Here is a 20,611-nt window from a genome sequence, read left to right as displayed (position 1 = left end):
TGTGTTTGTTTTGAGCGTAAATGCCACCTGTTTGCATTTTTACCCATTCACTGCGATTCCCCCAGGACGTTTTAACCTTTCTTCCCCTTTTTCGAAAAACACGGAGACTAAAATTTAGCATTTAATTAGACCTGAGAACGGAAGAAGCTTTAACGGGTCTAATAATTTCATTCTCAATTATAATTATTGCGCTCCTAGACTTTTTCTCTCACAGTGTTATCTCTGTCAGAAATGCAGGACCGAAACGTGCGTAGCTGAGAGAACTTAAAAGACGTGCACAAGCTGTTTTGTTCACTCTTTAATAATTTTATTTATATTTTATTTATTTTTTCTATTTTACAAACATCACCAAAAGTCTTAACCTATTAACTAGACTCTAAAAAATTAACAAATTTCATTAATCGTACTGAACATTTACTATTTTGTTTCTATTTTTGTTCTTTCTTTTCCTTTGTTTTTGAAGGTAAAATGGTGCATATTGGCAAGCATTAGAATTTTTTTTCATAAAATATACACTCACAACACCTTTCTGGTTGTACATAGTTTCACTAAAGAATTCTTCAATATCACATCAGTTAACTATAAAAAATAATTAAACACAAATACAAAATTGCTATGTATTTACAACAACAGAAAGCAAAACTAGTACCAAAAACATTTTGAATTCAATTTTAGATATATATATATGTGTGTGTATGTGTGTAGGAGTACAGTAGGGGCACGGGTACTCTGCACTATTTCTTCATTTTATAGTCTTCTGTGTAGCCGTAAGAGTCCGCCACTGCAAAGGAGATAAAAGCAAAATTAAACAACAAAATATAGTGCAAAAAGGCAACAAAAAAAAAAATTATGTGAAAATAACTGCGTCTTACATTCATAATCAGCTGAGTAACATTCGAAGAAGTCGCCCAACAACTTGCCGGAAGGCGGTTCCCAAGTACCCGTGCCACCATATTTCACAGGCAGCGCGTTCTTATCGATATGCGACGTCAGCGACTTCCAATCCTTGCCATGGAAGAAAATCTAAAACAAAGAAACCGCATTTTTACAATCAATAAAAAAAGCAAAACATTACAACTGCACAGCATTTGCAACTTTTATCAAAATATAATTTTTTTTTATTATTCTTTTATTCATTTTTTATCTGCATCCCTTGTGCTTCGTAATAGTATTTTGTTCACTTTTTTCTTACCCGCTTCCGCAGCTTCTCGCGTATGAATGGCTTGAAGATAGCAAATAGCATATTGAAAATATATGAATTATTAACTATATGCACCGCCTTCAGACGCATGCAAATACATTCTTGTACATAGTCCAGCAGCATGGCAGCGAAAGAGGGTGTAAACTGCATCACGTGACTCATGGGTAGGTCCTCCATATCGATAATGACTAGAGCACCGCAAATCTGCGATAGCGGTTCGGCCATGGAACCCAAAACCTGGTGGTGGAAGTAGGAGAAATTTGTTAAATAAAAGATTTCGAAAATGAGATTCGAAGAGAGCAGCACACTCACTGTTAGCTGTATGGTGCGGAAGAGATCAATGACAGGGGCGCGTGATGGTTTCCATTTTTCTGTGAATAAAAACAAAAAACAAGCATTAATTTGTTATTATTTTTTAATAATAAAAAGTAGCAAATAATTACGTAAAGATTTTTTTTTTAATATACTATTATATTTATGTACAATTGTAGAGCTCTACAGTCTACACAGTATCTCCATCGTATACAAAACGAAGTGCCGAATGTTAAGAGAGCATTTCATAACTTCAGACTACTGAGTCAACGCTTTGCTCTTCAACAACAAAAAACACTCACTATGCAATCTATAAATGATTTCACTGTAAGATTCTAATGAGAAATTTAATTGATATTTTGTTGTTATTGTTTTTTAACTTTTTTATTTAGTTATTTATTTGGATTTTTTTTATTTTATAATTATTAAATGACTAAAATTTAAACACTCACTTCCAGCCTCCAGAGCAAGTATTCGACGCCCATGTTGATCTCGGTTGGGAAAGAGCGTCAGCAGATCTTCTTCAAAAACGTTGCGAAGTTTGCTGGGCACAATGTTCTCACAGGGAGCACCGTATTTCGCCTTCATGTGGTAGAAGTTTTTGAGCTAAATATAAAAAGAAGTTTGTTTTAGATAATAAAAAACATTAACAAGCATCCGGCATGCATTGCTGTGCCATTAAAGAAAGGTATGGGTATACGAAAAAGCAGCGAGCAACACAATAACAAATCAAACAAAGTTATACGACTCAGAGAGCACATATGTATATATTTTTTTTTTTTTTGCATTGCCTGTTTATTTCTGTTTAGTGGAGTTTAGCACACAGCGAACATACACACAAACAGCAGTTTTTTGAAACATCTTCCTTTTGTTTTCAAAATTTCAATAGCAACAGGAAATAATTGAAAAGTTTGATTAACGCAGAGTGATAGTAAATATAATATATAAAAGTTTTAAAGTAAAAAAACGGTACTCCAATTGGTTGTGTACTTTTTGATTTGTTGCAGATTGAAAATGAATTTTGTGATTCCCTAACACATTTCGGCTTATAGACGCGCAATTCAAGTTCATGCAATTTATGTCTACAAAAACCAGCCATGAGAGATTAGCTTAAAAATACAAAAAGGTCTATGCAAATCGGAGCTTAATCTGTGCGCAATTATTGGGTTTGTAAGCAACGATGTTTTACACCCTGACCTGAAACTTTCAACAATACATGAAGAAATCGGCAAAATCAGTCAGAGATACAGCAATCGCCTTACCACTCATGGAAATTTTTGAGCCAATAATTTATTAGACAACAATTTTGCTTCGCATAGAGTAAAAGAATGCATGGCGAATACAACATTTTGAGGTGTAAAATGTATAAAATTATAAATCTTGCTTCTTGTTAAACAATGCTTAGAATTATGCAATGAATTCCACTGAGAATTTTTACTCAATGTCAATTTTCTTTTCTAATTAAATTGTACCTAGAAGTAATAGGGAATGTTATTTTTAAATGACAGATTGTATGTAATAAATGGAGTTTAAAATAAAAAATATTAAAAATATTTATTTTCATTATTAGAAATGAATAAATTTACAATTTGCGGGGGGACAAGGTTGCGACGTACACTGAAAGAAATTATTTCCCCAAAGAAAAAGAAATTGGAAATGACAACACTACTCTGCTAGAAATACAAAGTGGCGCAAAATTAATCCCCCTATCGGAAGATTTGGCAGATTTATAATTTTTGCAAATGGCATCTTACGTTAATCATATTTGATGCTTGTGTAGTAGACAGCTGCAGAATACGAACAGACGAGTAATGCGTAAGGTAAAATTAAAAATTTCAATCACTCAAAATATTTTTTTTAATTAATGAAATAATTAATTGGATAATTAATTTTGCGCCATCTTGTAAATCAAGTAGTCACGCACAAACCCATTCGGCTATGACGGCCGTCTTAGAGTACTACAATCGCTTGAGGTACACTAGGCAGGGCTAGTTTGCGCTTTTCGCAGTGGACGAAGCTACAGACTTATCAAAACACTGCCATTAAGACAGGATGTCTTCTGATGTCCCCACTACAACATCTACATGACCATGCCCATATCCTCCCTGTAAAGTATGATAGTATAAAAAGCAGCAAGCAGTTCCTATTAGGGTGTTACCGTAGGTTCCACCCATGCAGACACCTGCTTGAGCCTGAGCCACCTCCCAGGCATGTCAGGCACTTTCTCAATTACGCGGACGAGATCCAGGACAAAACAGACCGACAACTACTGGATCGGACAGTGTAGAGGCAGACAATCAACGACTTTCATCGGGAGACCCTTACCGCCTCCTTAAGCTCCCGACCCCCGAATGCAGTCATCAGAGTCCAACCCCCACCTATTGCAGACAAAGAGCTCCAACTTCCCCGAGAGTCTCGCTTAACCTTGGCACTATTACCTTCTGAAAACTGAGCCAGGTTAAACTCTTACCTATTCAGAATCGCCCCGACATACCAAACCTACCAAACCCGACATACCCAACATACCAAACCTCCAGCATGTGAAGGCACGACACTAACCACCTTTTCACATGCCCCATCAAACCAACTCATCTAACACCTCTCTCCCTCTGAACCTAACCTGTCGAAAGAGCAGTTTCCTGGGTCTACTGTTAGATGAACTAGACGAAGAAGACCGGTGACTACACTACACTGATAGGGCAAAGTTACTGCTATAATAACAACAACAACTAGAATCGCTTCAAATAAAAATGTTCCGCCTTAACACTTTATGTTCTAGCTATTAAAAGTCTAGCACTAACTAAAATAGGGAGCAAGAAATCCATTGTTTTTGCGTAAAATTTTTGGAAAAATTGTTTAAAACTGTTTCATGGTGAATCTTTAGTTTCTTAAGCAATGCTAAGACTACTTAAATGCCGGCCAACTGTGATTACTTCTGTGATTTTATCGACATTTTCTTTAACGTAAAAAATGACTGAATGGAAACGACGAAACCAAAATTGCACATAATTAACCCTTACAGCGTCGGCACTATAAGCACCACTCACAATTTCAGCAGCCTGGCTTGCATTTTCGCCTTTATCAAAGAAAATCTGTAAAATGCACCGAATTTTCTCTTTGTTGGCTTCTTTTGTTAACACCCTGTCACTCACAACTGAATGGAACAAACAAAAAACAACAAAATAATTTTTTTAGTGTGAAATGCCCTCTTAGCAACGAGCATAAACTTTAATTTGTTTGATCCATACTTTACGAGATATAGATCACTACCGAGAAAATAATGGATTTATTTTCCCCCAAATTTTGAATCTCTTGCGTTCACATCCACTAAAACTTACCCTCTTTAACGCCGATTCCGGATAATAATGGCATGGGCGGAGGAACATTTTCATATATTCATCATCTAGCGGCAGGTTCAAGTGCTTTTCTTCTGTTCGTTGAAGAGAAGAAGAAATAAATTAAAATTACGCAGATGAATGGAAATTAAGAGAACTTTCACATCAGCTTTCAGCACAGCTTGCTGCTTGCTACGCACACACTTACCCTGTATCAGTTCACGCAATTTCTTAATGGCCGGTTCCATTATTTCTGGCACCTCACGCAATTCCTGACGCGCTATCTCCAACGCCCACTCGGGTGCCTCCTCTTTTTCCATGCGAATAACTGCTGTACCCAAATCGATGTAGGGCACTTGATTGTCATCGTACTGTATGCTGTCGGCCTTCACCATATTGCCAATTGATGTTGTTTGTGTGTAGATGCTGCTAAAACAAATAAAATAATTATTAAATTAAGGTGCAACAACAAGTTTGGTTTTACGCTTAAATTTATTTGTTGAGTAGTTAATTGTAATCTTCTCATTCTTCAAAGGCAATATAAAGTGTAGATTTCGCGGATAATAATTTTAATTGCATGCAATTTTTATTTTTAAATACATAGGCAATACAAAAAAATTCCCCTGCTTTAAGTACAAATGGGTGTAATCAGTGTGTAGCTTGGCGGCTGATCCGCACCTGATGTTTGCGCTTTTATTGTCGTGCCATAACAAAACATAATGGAATAATGCAACACGTGGAACCGGTCATCCTAGCAAATACATACTTACATATTAGGTACCTGATATATAATATAAGTACAGTATTGGCTAAAACGTGAGCACTACATTTGAATTTTTTCTTTATTTTTTCATATTTTAAATTTTTTTTATAATTTTAGTATTGCCAAATACTTAGGAATTCAAAGGTTCATAGATACGCAGTTAATTATAATAATTTTAAGCGAGAAATCTAAAAGAAAATTAAATGATGACAAACATTTTGAAATTAGTATTAATCCCTGATGACAAAGCATTATTACGTATTGACACTTGGACGCCTCTAAAGCTTATAGAATTCATTTCATTTATTTGCTTAATTCCATGGTTGCAAACCCTCACACGCTAGAGGTGCCAACGTTGTCTTAGAAATAATTCTAACTAACTCGAATTTCAAATAAAAAGCTACGCAACAAGCAAGCAGAGAAAAAATAGAGATCTAAGAGAGTAAAATTCAAATCGAAGCACCTGGAGATGTTAATAAACTCCCGAAATACCCTTGCAATGGAAGCAAAATTTAAATACACTGGAATCGTAACGACTCCTAATCCAAGGGACCATCAAAATATTACGAGTTAAATTAATTAAAGCACTTTTGCAAAACGAAAACTCAAAGTAACGTTTAAAAGCGATTTGCGAATTTTTATTATTTCGTTAATTACGAGTTATAGCGAAATATGAATAATGAACACGAGGAGTAGAGTAGATTTTTCAAGCATGAATGACTAGAAAAATATTAGCGAAGTTGTTCGGATAAGATAAAAATACGAATTATCGCGGAACCAAATTACATACATTTTATAAGAGTTATATATTAGTCTAGACAGACGGCGGCGTTAATCTGGATTACCGACACAATTAATTCTGATTAAAATTTTAATTTGAAAGACGGTTGTTATGCTGATTAGTGCCAAATAAAAATTTTTAAATTGCAATTTCTGAAACTGCTCCGAAATATCAAAACAGTTAATGTTATTTTGAACGGAATTTCCACTGTAAATATGTATGGAGATTGGACATGAAAGATATAGTAAAGCGCCATGCTCTACGAATGAATGCTCTGCTTATCTTCTTAAGTTGCATACATCCGGGCGCAAGTGACATCAAACTGATGAGCAAACACCAAACACTCCTATAAAACGGAAGAGGATAAACGAAATTTAAAGATTTAAAAGGCAAGCCAATAAAACTTACTTGTACTATTTGGATTCTATGGAAGTAGGAAAAATAAATTAGATTTCAAATTAGCACATTTGACTCCAATACAAATATAAATATTAATATAATACGAGTATAAGCGTTTTTGTTTTGTTTTAAGAATTTTGCTTGTAAATATGTTAATTTTCGTTCGAGGTTAAAAAGTTTAACAACGCGTCAGCAATACGTTCAGTTGCTGAAATTAGTACAAGAAAATGCAATTAGTGGAGGAGAACAGATTTTGGAAAAATACTGCAGAGAAGCTTAAGTGCGCCATTTTTTATTTTTTACAAGAAGTCAACCGTTTCCAACGGATTAAATGTATCTCTTAATGTTTTCCGCTATATTTGAAATATTCTTAAATAAAAATTTGAAGCCTTTCATACAAAGATATTACTATAATATATCGTCTGGAATAGAATTCATTTTATTCTGAAGAAAAGAAAAATATTTGCAAAATAAAGTACATATAACCATACTCGCTGGTGGGGAATCTTGCTCGATATCTTTAATGTTGCTTTCACATGCATATTTTTCATCAAGTGAGAGAAGCAGAGAAGTAGCGAATATAAAAGGCCTAATGATGACACCCGTCCCTTCATAATTGACTTAAAAGATAAAAAAAATGGCTCAGACTGCAGTCAGTGAGATATATAAAATCACTTTGCCTTAACGAAAACTGTGGCGGATTTACGAGGTTTAGTCAAAATCAAAATTGTGAGGGGAACTTCGGCTACCATGTCCAATCGGTCTTTACTCAGACGGCAACGAAATGACATTGTGTTAATTTTCTTTTTTTGTGTATCACAAACACATTCTTAGTTTTTTCGTACACAAACCGATTTATTTTCCCTACTACGCCAGCTGATTGGCTGAGAGCCGGCTAACGGCCTGATATTGGTCACAACCAAGAATGATAGAAGATGCTTTCCATTTCAATTCAACCGGGCAACTACTTTTTTGCAATTGTTTCTGCATGAAGTCGCTCGTGTAAGTAACGACGATTATTTTGAACACAGAATCATTCAAATCAGCTTATTTTTGACTAAATTATGGGCATTTAAAAAAAAATTTTCTTATATATTATAATTAAAAAAAATCGAGTTTGAGCCAAAAAACAAAATTGCCGATAACTCTTGAAAAAAAATTTTTTCGGGCGAACAAAAAAATACGTGTCTCATTATTTTGACCAGAGAGCAACATATTTAAGTTACATCGAAATCAGAGAACATGACCCGAATAGCCCGGTTGAATTGAAATGGAAAGCATCAGAAACAAGATTGCGCTCAATAGAGAGTGCGTGACATCAAATTAGCTGAGTTGTGCAGTATGACCAACCATTTGCCCTTCACAATAAATTGAGTGCTTTTATTTATTTCATACCCATAATGCGAAAATTTTTACGTGCGGTGTTATTTAAAGCTGCTGCAACTGTAAGTTATATTAATAAAAACTGTATTATTAAGAAAGGTCAGTCCGAGAAGATTTTAGTGCTAATGAAAATTTGTTGAATCTTATATTATAAAATTTGATATTTTGCAAGTGCAAATTTAGTTTTTTGTTCCTTTTAAGGTTATGCAAGAATATTATTAAATCTTCTTCTCTCAACTCTTCTTAACTTTGAACATCTTTTTACATATTTTAACAAGCGTTTGAATCTGCTGAATGCAAATTAAAACCATAGTAGTGTAATCGTTTCTTGAGGTCCTCAATCCTTCGTGGGACATAAGCCTTCAAGAGGTGTATTCGTAGAAAAAATGAGCAAAAAATACCAGAAAATACTGAAGAAACCATAACGACATTTTTACAAATTGTAGATAAGGATCTTGTTACATAACCTCAAATATAGCAAAACAGTCGTTCCCTTAACAAAAGAGTTTCTCTTAACAAAAAAAAACTCATAAATTAAATTGTACATAACCATAACACATTTATTAAAAAACGCACATTTTAAAGACAATTTCTCCCGCATACAAAGTTATTTACGTAATTCAATAAAAATTTGGTACTTTATTTTCTTTAAATGGGCATTTTAATGCGTTTTTATATCCAAAGCTAGGCAACACTGCAGTAGTGAGAGAGAGATTTGACTGCTGAAAGCAGAAGAACACCAATAACAACTGCAATCGCGGGCAATGCCACCAGATGTTAAAACAAGTAAAGCTAAATAAAACTGAGTGAATTAGTGAACTAATTAAAAAAAATGTATATTTTACAGAATTATAAACCTTACATTTTAATTAGATCAGGCTAGAAAAATGTCATGAAGAAAGAACTCTCGGAGGTTTAGTTCTAAATAATAACAAAAAAATTATAAATCAAGTTATGAAAATGGTAGTCTAGCCATACTGGTGCTAAAACGTCGTAACTCATTGGCAAATTCGCTAAGCGCAAAGTAACGGTACCACGATAGGCGCCATCTCATTATTCTTTCCATCATGGGTCACACCATCAAATATCCTTTTCCCATGCATACATAGATTATACTCTATCCTTGTTGCTTTACAGTTACTTCCAATACATTGGATTCAGTCTTTCTCTTTTTGGTCCGCGTAAACGCCTTATTCTAACTGGAAGATTTATAATTTTTGCAAATGGCGTCGTATGTCGATCATTTTTGACACTTGAAACGTGATAGCCGCAGCATACAAACAAATAAGCAATAAAGTGCTTTAAGGTCACAATAAAAGTTTCCATGACTCAAACTCATTTTTTTTCTTTTTATTTAGCTAAAGTTATTCAAAATCAAAATTGTATGATTAATTTTGTGTCAATTGGTACTCAGCTTCGTCAGTCTTCTATTTTCAAACACTTCAGTCGAGGTGAACTTTGGCGGTTCCAAACCTGACTTTCTCGTTCTTTTACGATATGAAAGATATTTTTGCAGATTAATTCGGCTACTGTTGCTCTTCTTTTTTTCTTCTATTCGTTCAATTCTAATTTTTATCTTTTTTAATTACTCTGAATACTTGTTTCCTGCCATTTTTGGCCAAGATGGAAAAAAATACATTTTTACATGAAATAGTATTTATATCTGGTGAAACACGCGTTTGTAAATACTGATGAGTGGAGTCCAAAGTCGCTGTGATGTACTAAAATTGACGAATAGAATTCGAATTCAATTTTACCCATTTTGTTTAGTGGGTTTAAGTTGTTTTTTTTTTTAATTTTTGAATTACAACTTTTAATTTATTTAATTTACGAATATTTTGTTTACCATCATAAAATTTTTGCCTACATTTGTATAAGTAATATTAAACAGATTAATTAAATTTCGCCAATACTGTGTGTGCAGACGTATATGCATGTATGTGTGCATTTATGAATACAAAATAATGCATTCTTTTACCAAATTAGAGAATGAGTAGCTGCGAACAAAATGTTAAAATACTCACTTAAACACAAATTTAATTAATGGCACTCGTAGTGCATTTTGTGCGAGTTCTTAAGAGCGAGTAATCAAAGCCGCTCGCTATGACATAAATACATACATACTTACAAACATATTTGCGCAAGAACTAGACATTTTTAATTTAAGAAAAACAAAAAGAGTATTTCTGCTCAATTTGCTGAATTTGAATTTCACGAGTGCCGTAAATCACGACGATGCACTCCACTCCCATTGTTTGTTTATATTACGCTACGGTTGTATTATCTAATACAGGGTGGCTGATGAATTTTGCTACATTAAGAAACTCAAATAACTTTTTTTTTAGTGTATGAAATTCATTTATTTTTTTTTCAAGTTGAAGGTCATTAAATTTTATTAAATGTAGCTTAACTAGTTTTAAAAATAATTGAATTTAAATGCCCCCCATGCTCGTTGACACAAGTGCGGCATCTTAGTAAAAAGTTGTTCATTGCTGCTTTGAGAGTTGCGACAGGAATAGCCGCAATTGTTGCCCGAATGGATTGTTTTAGTTCATCCAAATTTGTTGGCTTTGTTTTATAAACTTCTTGTTTACATAAACCCCACAAGAAAAAGTCAGGTGCAGTAAGGTCAGGCGACCTGGGGGCCAACGAAATTCGGAGTTTCTTGAAATCAGTTTATTGGGAAATTTTCGTCTCAACTCTGTCATAACAGTCTGGGCTATGTGAGACGTTGCCCCATCTTGTTGAAACCACACAGAGTTGAAAGGAATTCTCTTTCGGCGTAGTTCTGGATAGAAAAATTCTTTCAGCATTTTCAAATAACGGTCTCCAGTAACCGTAACGGTGTGACCATTTTCTTCAAAAAAATAAGGCCCGACAATACAGCGTGAAGAAACCGCACACCACACTGTCACGCGAAGAGGATGCAATTCCGTCTCGTGGAGTATCTGTGGGTTAGAAGTACTCCATATTCGACAATTTTGTTTGTTCACATTGCCGTTTAAATCGAAATGGGCCTCATCAGACATGAAAAGGCAGTTTAACATGTTTTAGTCTTCTTCCACCATTTGCAGGATCTTCTGGCAAAATTCCAAGCGAATCGGCAAGTCTGCTGCATTCAGTTTGTTAACCATTTGATTTTTGTAGGGAAATAAGTCTAAATCTTTGTGCATTATTGTTTGCAAAGACTGTCGGCTGACACCAAGTTGAGCAGATAAGCTTCTTGTTGAAACCCTTGGATTGCTTTGTATAGCTGCAGCTACAGCAGCGATCGTTTCCTCCGTCCGAACTGGTGGGTTTCGATGATAAGGCCTTCTTGCGACTGTTCCTTGCTCAGCAAAATTATTCACCAGTCTCATTATGGTCCATCTGCTCGGGGGATCGCCGCCAAACATCCGCCTGTACTCTCTCTGTACCAAAACTACGGACTCCAGTGCGTGATAGCGGCGGACTATCCAAATTCTTGTTTGCATGTCCCAGTTATCCATTTTAATAAATTTTAAAGATCAATCTGCAAATTAAAACAAAAATGGAACAGATAACTTAAAAAGAAAAAAAGTTATTCAATTTTTTTTTGGTAGCGGCTTCCATCAGCCACCCTGTATTTATGCTGAAATATACGACCGCTTACACTCCTCAATTTTTTTTAACAGTTTTTACCAGTTTTCTTTGTTTTTTTTTTAATATTAATTTTTTTTCATTATCTAACAAAAACCTATAAATCCCAGTTTTAAATTTTGTACAATACAAAAATTAATTAATTTTCATCGCAATACTGCGGACTATTTATTATAATTAGAATTTCTAGAAAGATTATTGATTTGCAGTTTTATAGCTTATTAAATTTTAATATAATAAAGTTCAAGTGCAAGGTTACTAAAAAATGCCGCTGATTTCTTTTTTAATTTTTTAGCTGACGGTGTTAAGCACTTTTTGCAAATAAAAAATTACTTTGTACATACAAAGCCTTTGTCATGAAATACATAAAAATGATTTGAGTCAGTAAATTTGACTCGAAATCGGAAGTCGAAGCAGAGGGTTTCTCTAAATTAACCAATTTATCTATCTATTTCCTTAAAACTGCCGAATACTGCTAGTGTTTTTCAGGCAGAAGTCTTTGAGATACAACGTTTTGTTCTATGCTTTTTTGAGAAATAAGTTGTGCAATTCCTCTTTAATATTAATATTAATGTTTTTTTTAATCAATAATAATAATAATAATTCCCCTTTAACAACAGTTAGGGTGATGCCGCTAACAGGGTAAAAGACCTCTGAGACCAACTTCCTGGCAAGCTCATCAGCAATTGCATTTCCCTCTATGTTCCTATGTCCTGAAATCCAGATCAAAGAAATGTTACCTGCATACCCAAGAGATTTCATCTCTACTCTGACTATCGAAAGAAATGTTAATATCTCCCTCGCTCCCGCGTTGCAGAAGCTGTGGGGAGCTTTCAGAGTAGAAGACTCTTGAGCACTTTTTCCGTAAATCTCCGGGTTCGGCAGCTAGATGCCTAAGACCACTGGGTGCTCCTTTCATTTAAAATTGACTCGTTTTCTTCTCAGTAATAGCAACTGCTTCATTTATTTCTGTGTCACCAATAGTTACTTTGAATTTGCAGAGAAAATATCCATTTTTTATCCAAAAACTTAAGAACATTTTGAATGCGCTCAACTGAATTTTTGCAACCAAAGCCGACGATAGTTGATAGACAGCTGATAGTTGAACTCTAACTAACCCAAAGTTTGAAATTAAACTGTGCTTAAAAACTTAAATTTCGTTTAAGTGACAAACTAAGCCTAACAAGCACTAAAAAACCGGTCCTAAGAGACACAACCTAACCTTTGTAGAGCCTTATCGAAGAAATTTCGGCTTATAGGTATGACTATATAAAATGACGTTGAGCGCTGGGGTAAGCTCCGTCAGGATCGGAAAGGACCCGTCCTAGTCGTTCGATACTAAGCGAGGTTTCAGACCCACCCGCCCTCTTCCTACTGTTCTGCCACACACAATCGGCATTTCACGTCTAGGATGAAGAGATCACCCTTTGATGGAGATACGCGACGGGTTTACAATCAGATAAGGCTTAAGTCATAAACGATTCAGTAAATAAAATCATATTTTTATAAAAAAATATATATTTCCGTTAGATTAATAATTATTAAAAAGCTCGAAGTGAAATCTGCAAATTGTGCGAATAGTTACAACGCAAAATCTGAAAAGGAATATATATATTGTACTATACGAGTATATAATTGGCTTTGGATTTTTGGGTGAGCTCCTCCTATTTGTGGCGTGCGTCTTGATGTTGTTCCACAAATGGAGAGATCTACAGTTTTAAGCCGACTTCGTACGGCAAATATTTTTTATGAGGAGCTTTTTTGTGGTAGAAATACATTCGGAGGTTTGCCATTGCCTGCCGAGGTATTTGGAAAGGATTGGTCTAGTAGAATTTGAATTATGGTACACAAGGACTTCAAAAATAAATAGTAAAAACAAAATACTTTAAACTCAAGTAAGTATAGAAATAAGACCTGAAACAACTGACGCTCAAATATTTATCCTTAACTTGCCAATTTTTCAAACTTCTTCAATCGCCTTCTAAAATTAAATAAAAGTTGAAATACCTTGTCCTCTTTAATGGCATCCGCTTTGAATCATTCACACTCGTTCGCTTTCTTTTACCTTCCCTACTTTCTGCCACTCTACTACAATCCTTGGCATATAGGTTAGGTTAGGTTTGGCAGCCGCATCGCACATAGAGACAACGATGCAACTTAGACCACGAAATGTGTCCCTCTCCATATTGAACCATCCTGAGCTTTTGACAAAGCGTAAAATGTTGTTGATACCTAAAGTGTATAGATTAGGGCGGGTCGATTTAAAAATCGCTCATTGCTCTGTGAAAATCGTATTCTAGGGATCAAAATAAGAAACTTTGCCGAAGGAACCATACCTCTAAAACGAATTCTGATGTCCCCCAATTTCAAAATATCACCATTTTTGGCCTTTACATGAAAAAATCAGCTAAATGGCTATGTTTTTCTTTATTTTTATTTATTTATAATAATATTTATTATTTATTTATAATAATATCTATTTTTTCTCTTAAGAAATTTATTTAGTCAGAACATATGTAAATGAAAAAATTAATTTAAGTGAGTTATAGAAAAGAAACTAAAAAGTTCGACCCAAATTGGGGGACATCAGAATTCGTTTTAGAGGTATGGTTCCTTCGGCAAAGTTTCTTATTTTGATCCTTAGAATATGACTTTCACACAGAGCAATAGGCGATTTTTTTGCCTCCCCTCAAATCGACCTGGCCTAGTATAGATTATCTATATTCGTTAGAAGTAGGATCTTACATATCGGTTCCTGCTTCTTGCTAGAGCTGGGCATGTGCAAAAAAGGTGTTGAATTGTTTCCATATAATTTCCTTTGGCATATAACTAGTGGAAACGCTGCGAAAGCTTTCTCGATACACTCAAAACAGTTGTCTATCTACCGTAGTTAGTCAGAGTAATTGCCCTACACTGGAATTCTCATCAAGCTTATGAAATACCCGAAGCACACCTCACGGTCACTTCCCATTACTTGGGTCGTTTGAACAGTTCGTACAAAAATATAAATTATTAATTTGTTTTTTTTTCGACATAGTCTCCTTTCCGACTTATACACTTCGTTCAGCGCTGTTCTAGTTTGCTGATCGCCTCCGAATAATGGGATTTGTCCAAATCTGGAAAATAGCCTTTCGTCACATCCTCTTTCTCCCGCCAGCCATTTCTTTAAATTGAGGAGCAAATAGTAGTCTGAGTGTTTCGAGTGAGATAGGGGAGATGTAAAACGAGTTGGAACCTCTTTTTTCCATTAATTTTGCGACCTCAACTGCTGAGGCGCGAGCTGGTGCGCTGTCATGATGGAAAAGGAAAATCACTCGACTTCCTCGGTTCAAACGAATGCCAAACACAAAGAAATAAGCCGATCTTGAAAATCTGAAACTTGGTGTGCGTTCTTGCAAGAGATGCTGCTAACTAAACATAATCTCGATATGCGCCAGTAGTGCCATCTCTCTGACTTTGCACGAACTTTTCAAATGACCCTCGCTTACTTCGCCTGATGGTCTAAATGACTTATAATTCAAAGTAGAATGCAGTGGTACTGCTAATTGATTTTAGAGACTTTTAAGTAATAAAAGGTCTGAACTAAGCTGACTGAGGATATTACATAGAATATTCAAGCGAATATTTATTTTATTATCGCATTCGCCCAGCACAGCCCTGCAATTCTCAATTCACGAGCCGTGAGTTGCGAAATCATGAATAGGCTATTCTCAACAGCCCCTACCACAGAGTAATTGAGCTTTAATAAATGAAATAATAAACGAGCTCACCCCGAATCATTAATTAACTTCCCGCACTCCTCAATAGGAACTGGAGTCCGTAACGTAAAACCAAACGATTATCAATAAATGATCTACAGGCATTACTAAGCGCAATAAAAAAACCAGTATTTCTCTAATATAATATTATAAAATTTACAAAAGTATTATAAAATTCTAAAAATGTACATAAATATCGGAATATTCCAGTTGTGTACTAAAATTATTGCACCTTGCACAACTTAAACCTGGTTAATCCCTCTTGAACCACAATTATCGCAAAACGCTCAGTTACCTCCTCAGCTGCATGACTATACACATAAGTGCATACATATGTATGTATGTATGTAGGTATGTATCCTCGTCTACACAGGTACCCGTGAATGCTATAAATTGTAAATATTAATTATTTTATTAAGGCTTTCATCCACATTGCGTTTAAAGGCTGACGACAATTTTAATTGTCTGTTTAGGAATAACAAATTATATTGTCAAACAGTTAATTTATATGTGCCTGTGTATGTATGCGTATGCACCTTATACTTATTGGTATTCCAACTGCTATTTAATTCAGTCTACACTCGCACAATCGCACTAAAATGAACAAATGTATAATTTGCAGATTTGTGTAGTAAACAGCTATTAGATTTGAATCCAAATAACTACTTAAATGCACACATCCACACATACATAGATGCATGAATGTGCTGATAAGCGATACGCCACAGAAATTTGCGCGAACTGGGGGGTACACGCCAATGACCATAAAGAGATTTTTAATTGGCCAAATCTGCATACATAATTAGGATAGTCTTTTTTATGGATGATAATTTATCTGTTCAAATTTTTTACTCAATTTTCGTTTAACGTGATTGTTTTTCAAACCGCATGTAATTTAAGTCATAGAAAAATAGAAAAATGTCATATGAATAATGACGAGTATTCGAACAAAAATCTCGAGCGTAAATGGCGCAATCGGGTTTGAAAGAAGAAATATTTTGTAGAGGAAATATTGATATAAATTAAAAAACAAATTATTGCAATTTAAGGGGGCAGGTAATCGTAAAATTTCGAAAATATTAATTTTTTTTTCATAAAAAGTTAGTATAATCCTTTAAGAACTTGTCAAAAAATGATTAGAACGTAAATTTAAGTATTTCTTATATTATAGATCGTCAACAGTGACGACTCTATTCTTTGCGTTCGAGTGCTGGGAGAGGTATAGTTACGTTGAATTCAAACTCTAGACGCGTTTTTCTCAAAACTAGATTTTTCGAATTGGCATAGACGATAACTCGAAAAGTTATTGATCTCCTTGATCTCCACATACATATCTTTTTTATGATATTACTTTCTATGGGATTCAAGTTTTCGAAAATTTTTCGAAAAAATAATTTTTTCGAAGCAAAAATAATAGGAAAATTCGCCCCGAAATTCATTTTTTTAAGCATTTTATTCCGCCATTTTATCCATTTTTGTTTAATTCATATAGAAATTATGACATTAATAAACAAAAAACTTTTGGTTTTTTGTATTCAGGTCACGATGCTACAATGCCGGCCGATTGAGAAGCCCCGCTGCAACCTTCCTAGAAGAATTGAATGTACATCCGCCATTTTAAATGATTAAATTTATATTATTTTAATGTATGCCAATTTTGAAAAGAATATATTGACTTCTTCATTTTAAATAATTTTAATGAAAATCAGGGAAAATATGGCCGTTTACAAGTATCTGTCCCCTTAAAAGCACCAAGTTGGTGGAAAAATGGAAATGGTCACCCTTAACCCACGTTTCATAAATTTAGAGGTTCGTATATATATTTTTTTTAATAAGGAAAATAAAATTTGTTAACTAATTTTTATTGTTAAATTGGATAAGAAAAATCGCGTTTTCAACGGTCTTTTTGGTCGATGGTGCAGTTCTTATGGAACCTAATATATAATTTTAAATAGCGGTAATAGGTGCCATACTGGCGTCATAAGGGTTAAGAAAAGAAAGGAAAATTAATGTATTATCGTAATTTTATCAAATGTTGACTATGTTTCTAGGACTAAATTTTTAAAAGTAAAGGTTATAGTTTTATTCCATTATTCCATTCCACGAAATATATGTAGCAAGGGATACGAGGATTGTTCTTTATATTTTGTGCCAAGTAATAAAAACATAGTAAAACAATAATGGAAATAGTTTTACTCTTTTTCAAATTTCCCGCTTGGAAGTCACCTGTAGACATCGGGGGCAAAACTGCCGCTGTACGTACCGCAAACAGACTGAGAGGTTCGAGGCTCGACCTCGCTCACGGACACTCAAGTATCCTTAGAAGCTTTGGGTACGTCCCCCTGACAACGCATAAGTGTATACCCTCGCTTAGTCCAAGCGGAACTTTCTCCACCCACATTCTATCAAGGGAAGAGTGGACTTGGTGCAATACTTGGGGACAGGACTTGGTGAATCTCTTCACGGATGACTTTAACTTGGACGCAAAGGTTGGCGTAGAAGTATTCTGTGAAGAGGTCCCCATCAGACTGAAATTCAGGTTGCCGGATCACTGCAGTGTGTTCCAAGCAGAAGTAGCTGCTATCAAAGAAGGAGCTGATTGGCTACTCACTTGCGTAATAACTGTTAAGAAAGTATATATTTACTCCGATAGCCGAACAGCAACCATAGCCCTGGGCTTAATTATCGATTGCATCCGAATTCTTTGGCATACGCCTAATTTGGGTACCTGGTCAATATGACATTGCGGGTAACTGCGATGCGCACGAGCTGACTGGACCTGTGAGGTAATTTCCACGGGAAAGGAGAGGATCGGGATCCCCTAGAGAACCTGCGTTCCACTCCTGAAACTATGGGCCTCACGTCAACTCAGCGAGCGATGGACAAGTACACAAACTTGTAAGGCCACGTATGGATCGGAGGATTTTAAGGGATATTCTGAGGATGACAAAACCTCAGCTCTCAAACTTCGTGTGTGTTCTCACGGGGCACTATTCGCGTGGTATGCCCGCGGTAGGACTTGGAATTATTCCGGCCCTTTTTGTGTCAGCTGTATGGAGGATGAGGTGGAATCATCTCAGCATTTTCTCCTTAGCTGCACCGCTCTCGCGGGACTAAGATTTAAGCAACTTGGCTCACACTTCTTTCCTACTCCTGCTGATATAGCAGGTCTTGATATCAAAAATATGATGAACTTCATCGGCAGGATAAAGCGGCAAACATTACCGCAAAACAGTCACCCGTCGTAATCCACAAGTAACCCACAAAAACTTAACCCTCTCCTCTCTCTCTCCTTTCGTCCTATAGGTTTCCCTCACCTCTTTTCACTTACAATGGTATTACAAAGGAAGAACTAAAATTCTTCGTTCAGGTGGAAGTCAATACTCATCACTTCTGTATTTGCTTGAAGCAATTTTCAAAGCACTTTATCGTTTTCCATTCCATAAGTGGATACCTCCAAAACGAGCTGTTCGAACTTCGAAGTAAGCTTCGTTTACATCATTTTAAAATATCAACAATCACGCTTTTTACGCTAATCTAATTCCGACAATCTTATAAAACGATTTTTCCCTTCTTTCTACAGGTATTTGGAACACCTGGTGTGGCGTTCGTAAGGCGGCGGAGGCAGCATTACGATCTTGGGTTGTATGGCTGCTGATGGTGTCGGCAAAATGTTCATTGGTGGGGGCCGCATAGACAGTCGAAAGTGTATAAATAAATTAGTAAATTAGAAACTTTACTTTTGCCTTTGTTAACGCGCATTCGGCGACACTAATTTAGATGGAGTTCAATTCCTCCCAACACAATGCTCCTTGTCACAAATAATCCGCCACGATGCGTTGGCGTAGAGACAATAACATTTTTTTTTTAGATTGGCGAGCACAGTCTCCAAATTTAAACCGCTTAAAGTGTGTGTGGCCTATTTCAAAACGAAAGATAAAGGAACACAGCATAACATCGCAAACAGCCCTAAAAAAGGCTTTAAGTCAGAAGTGGCGTGCCATAAGTACAACCGAATGTGCCAAGGTTGAGCACAGCATACTCCAGAGGATTGCTGCTCTTATCAAGTCAAAGGGTGGACCTACTCAATATTTATATTCTTATCACGAATTCCTTCTATTTGTAATGATTTATCTATAAAAGATCATTACTTCACTTTTTAGTACGAAAAATTCAGTAATTAATGGGGTGTCTAATACTTTTTGTCAAGGCTGTATATTGAAAGAACTTTTAATGATAAAATGAAAAGTGTAAATGAATTTTTTAAATACATATGAAAAAAATTATGCATTTATATATTTTATATTGTTTTTTTTCAAATATGTATCAGCATCAGGGGAATTTATAATTTTTTTTCATGGTACAAATTTCGCTTTGACCTACTGTATGCACCGTTTTATCGTAAAAAATTGAAAAATCCATTTTAAAATGACTGCAAACAGCCACAACTATGTATGTATGTAGGAAATATTACGCACTAAAATATGTAATTAGCTACTCAGCACTTAGTGGATGACTAAAGCTTTATTGATATACTCGTAAACTTTCAGTAACATTAGTTTGTTTACAAACGCAGCCATTTAAATATTTTTATAGTAATTCTAATTGACGTCGGATAATTTACTGAAACAATTTGCCGTTTTTAATTTTAAATTTCTTTGGAAAAATACTTTATTTAATTATTTACAACAGATGCCAGCGGGTGACAGCGGCCGCCGTAGACGAATTGGGTGGTGTGTGACTACCATTCCGATGTGGGTAAATTCAAATCTCCGTGCATGCAAGAAAATGATAGAAAATGTTTTTTCTAATAGCAGTTGCCCCTCGGCAGGCAATACCAAACCTCTGAGTGTATTCCTGCCATGCAGAAACTCCTAAATAACCATTTGTCGTTTGGAGTCGGCTTAAAACTGTAGGTCTCTCCATTTGTGAAACAACATCAAGACCTCCAATTTCATCTTCCATTTTCATATTTTATTAAATTCTACAAAAAGTTCTGAATATTTTCTACTAGATGTCTTTTGTGAGCGATACCTCACGATGTATGCAATGCATCGAATG

The 20,611-nt window shown here is 35.3% G+C and overlaps 1 protein-coding gene across 1 annotated transcript in view; it reads right to left on the bottom strand.

The window, feature by feature from the left end:
* Positions 1–278: 278 nt before the first annotated feature.
* Positions 279–20,611, bottom strand: part of LOC129248301 (alpha-tocopherol transfer protein-like) — a 59,062-nt gene continuing 38,729 nt past the window's right edge. Inside the window, exons 2-8 of the mRNA XM_054887793.1 lie at positions 5,057–5,274; positions 4,852–4,943; positions 1,966–2,119; positions 1,514–1,572; positions 1,193–1,438; positions 873–1,023; positions 279–781 (exon numbers count right to left, since the gene is read on the bottom strand). Of these exons, the coding sequence (XP_054743768.1) occupies positions 735–781; positions 873–1,023; positions 1,193–1,438; positions 1,514–1,572; positions 1,966–2,119; positions 4,852–4,943; positions 5,057–5,243 (936 nt within the window). The 5' untranslated portion in view covers positions 5,244–5,274 and the 3' untranslated portion in view covers positions 279–734. The remainder of the gene's footprint in view (positions 782–872; positions 1,024–1,192; positions 1,439–1,513; positions 1,573–1,965; positions 2,120–4,851; positions 4,944–5,056; positions 5,275–20,611) is intronic.

Source organism: Anastrepha obliqua, chromosome 5 (genome assembly GCF_027943255.1).
Source record: "Anastrepha obliqua isolate idAnaObli1 chromosome 5, idAnaObli1_1.0, whole genome shotgun sequence".
In the NCBI taxonomy this organism is placed as follows: Eukaryota; Metazoa; Arthropoda; class Insecta; order Diptera; family Tephritidae; genus Anastrepha; species Anastrepha obliqua.
This window is presented reverse-complemented; position numbering and strand designations above follow the sequence as displayed.